The 2838-nt window shown below is 28.3% G+C and overlaps 1 protein-coding gene across 1 annotated transcript; it reads right to left on the minus strand.

Annotated features, from left to right (window-relative positions):
• Window positions 1-1845: 1845 nt before the first annotated feature.
• LOC107474424 (kunitz type trypsin inhibitor 104) lies at window positions 1846-2622 on the minus strand. The gene has a single exon (XM_016094049.3). The coding sequence runs from the start codon at window positions 2564-2566 to the stop codon at window positions 1928-1930; it is 639 nt and encodes a 212-aa protein (XP_015949535.1). The 5' UTR covers window positions 2567-2622; the 3' UTR covers window positions 1846-1927.
• Window positions 2623-2838: the final 216 nt, after the last annotated feature.

The raw sequence follows: 2838 nt of genomic DNA on the forward strand, positions 1-2838 counted from the left end.
TTCTAGGTTTTTTTTTTTTTTTTTTTAAAAATCAAATCGGACCCTCCGAGTTTTATTAAAAAAATATTTTTTTCTAGATCTCCTCTAATCGGACCGTCCGAATTCTTTGCTCTAAATCGCTCGGTCTGATTTCAGTTTTCTGGTACCATACGCAGAAAAAACACCCCTATTCTCCATAATGCTGTATCACCCCATATCTCCCACCATATTAAAAATAAAAAGCGGTTGCAGTGAGTATGTTCTCGGACACTTCCGTAACTGTAAGGCACACTTTCATATGTTTCTTCAATCTTCACCCACTGTTATTATATTCGTAGTTTTTAATTTTCTATGCATGAAATCCACTTGCCAAAGTCTAGTCTTCGGTTGAGTGGTCAAATAAGAATATGAATCAAGTGGCTGAGTTTTCAGTCATTTACATAGTTTGGTGTTTTTTTTTGGGACCATCATGGTACATTACGTAATAGTTTTCAGTATAAATTTAGGTAATTGTATTACTAGTGCAAAGTTTTGTGATATCTTTTTTGGATTCTCTATTATTCGCCAACGCGCTTTGCAAGCCTCTCATGCATCCTTTTCACTAGTAACAATGATCTAGATCATGGTAACCACGGATTAAAATGTGACTCTTACTTATATTTTTAAGGAATAGCTAAACTTAGTTACCACAAAGTTCCTAATTTAATTATTTATTTATGATTTGTTTCTTAGAATTATTTAGCTTCAATTTTCTGTATAGAATAAGGTGAAAATTCAGCTCTAGTCGACTTTATGTGAAGTTGATATCTGAGAGCCGTTAGATGATTTGACTAATTTGACTAAATTTTTATCTAACAGCTTTGAGATATCAACTTTATATGAATTCAATTTCACCTGAGTTTTCACCATAGAATAATTATTATCATCAGTGGCAGATTTAGAAATTTTATAAGAGGGGAGCCAAATTAAATATAAAATAAATTAAAATATAATCTAACAAAAAATTAACAACATATAATTTATAGTATATAGATCAAAATTAATAATTATATTATATAGTAATTAACATTTAACTACATATTTTAGTATTTTGGTATTTTTAAATTTGTTTTACAATATTTCATATAACTAAAATTATTAATTATCATTTGAAACAAATTTTGAAGTATTCTCTTTTTTAACATATATAATCATATAATCTGCTAAAAATTTATCTTTCATCTTGTTTTAAAGTCTTGGTTTAATCATTTTTATTATTTAAAAAATCTATTTAATTATTATTGTTGTCATAGAAAGAGTCAAAATAAGAATTTTTTTATAATTGTTACTTTTTTACATTAATCCAAACTATTTTTTTTCAATAACTTTTCAATTATTTATATATTTATATGCTTTTATTATTTTTTAAATCTATTTGTTAATTGCTACTATATTATAATACACATTATAATTTATACATATTAAGTTACTAACATATAAATTTTTTTAGTGTGTAACATACTAAAATATATTTAATCTATAATGTAATATAATAATAAACTAATAGTACTATTTTTTTAAAAAAAAATAGGGACCATGGCCACCTTAAAGTCTTAAACCCCCTTAAATCCACCACTGTGTATAATTTATTTTTCCAGACTTTTGCCTTGGTGATAAAAAAAATTGCTTTGAATCATTTTTTGGTTATTATTTTATTGATAATGCTAAAAAACAAAAAAAAAAGCAACCAAAATCTGTTATATTTAACATTTATTAATTATGATCAGAATTAATAAATATTAAATAATACAAATTAGGACTATTTTTTATTAATTTTTTTATTATTGAATATTTCTGTTATTTCATAACCTCTTAACGAGTGAAGATGATGAGATTCATAATCTCTCATTATTATTTCACATTTCTTTGCTGAAATTACAAATCAATCAAATCAAAAGCACATAAACACCTAGCTAGATACATCATTAACCTTCTCAAAGATCAGAGGAAGAGTGCTATTAGCACCCAAAGCCAAGAACCTATTTCCATTCTCATCAATCAAATAACCAACATATGAACAATTCAACCTACAATTAGGACACACTTCTAATGGACACCATACAAAATAGTAAATACCCAAATTACCCTTTTCAATTCTGAAGAAACCCTTTAATAATCCTTGATCATCACCACCATCACATGCCACAATCAACCTCTTCACACTCTCTTGATCCCCAACCTTCCATTCCGTTGACTGAACACATAAAGTCAACGCCTTGAAAACTCTGTTTTCTCTAACCACACTCTCCCCTTCAATGAAAGGTGTAAACTTTATAGAAAATCTTGAGGCCCCGACAACATTTTGTTGGCCAATACACAAAGGGCATGAACCATTATTACAAACTCTATCAATCAATGTGACATAGCCACCAACATCATCTGTGATTGCAGGCCTAACATAGTACTCAACACCACTTTGAACTTTGTTACCTTGTGTGTCAAGAACTGCAGAATTTGCATCACTACTTGATGATGGTTCAATTGATGAGAGAATAGTTATAAGCAGCCCTATGTAGATTGCAAGGCTTACAAATAACTTTATCAACATAATAGATCAAAATCAAATAGACCTGAACTTATTATGTTTAGCAAAAGTATATCTATATATCAATAATGTTTAGAGCTATAATATGCAATATCGATTTGTATTGTGAGAGAGATAGAGAGACAAGTGTTACTTAAACCACACAATAACTGAAACGTATGATATTTGTTCTGTTTGAGAGTGATATATTCATATATAGTGCTAGTTAAGTTCATTTTCTCACACGAAAAGTTTGCAAGACAGAGAGAATATTCGAATGGTATGATACTCGAGAA

Source organism: Arachis duranensis, chromosome 1 (assembly GCF_000817695.3).
Source record: "Arachis duranensis cultivar V14167 chromosome 1, aradu.V14167.gnm2.J7QH, whole genome shotgun sequence".
Classification (NCBI taxonomy): domain Eukaryota; kingdom Viridiplantae; phylum Streptophyta; class Magnoliopsida; order Fabales; family Fabaceae; genus Arachis; species Arachis duranensis.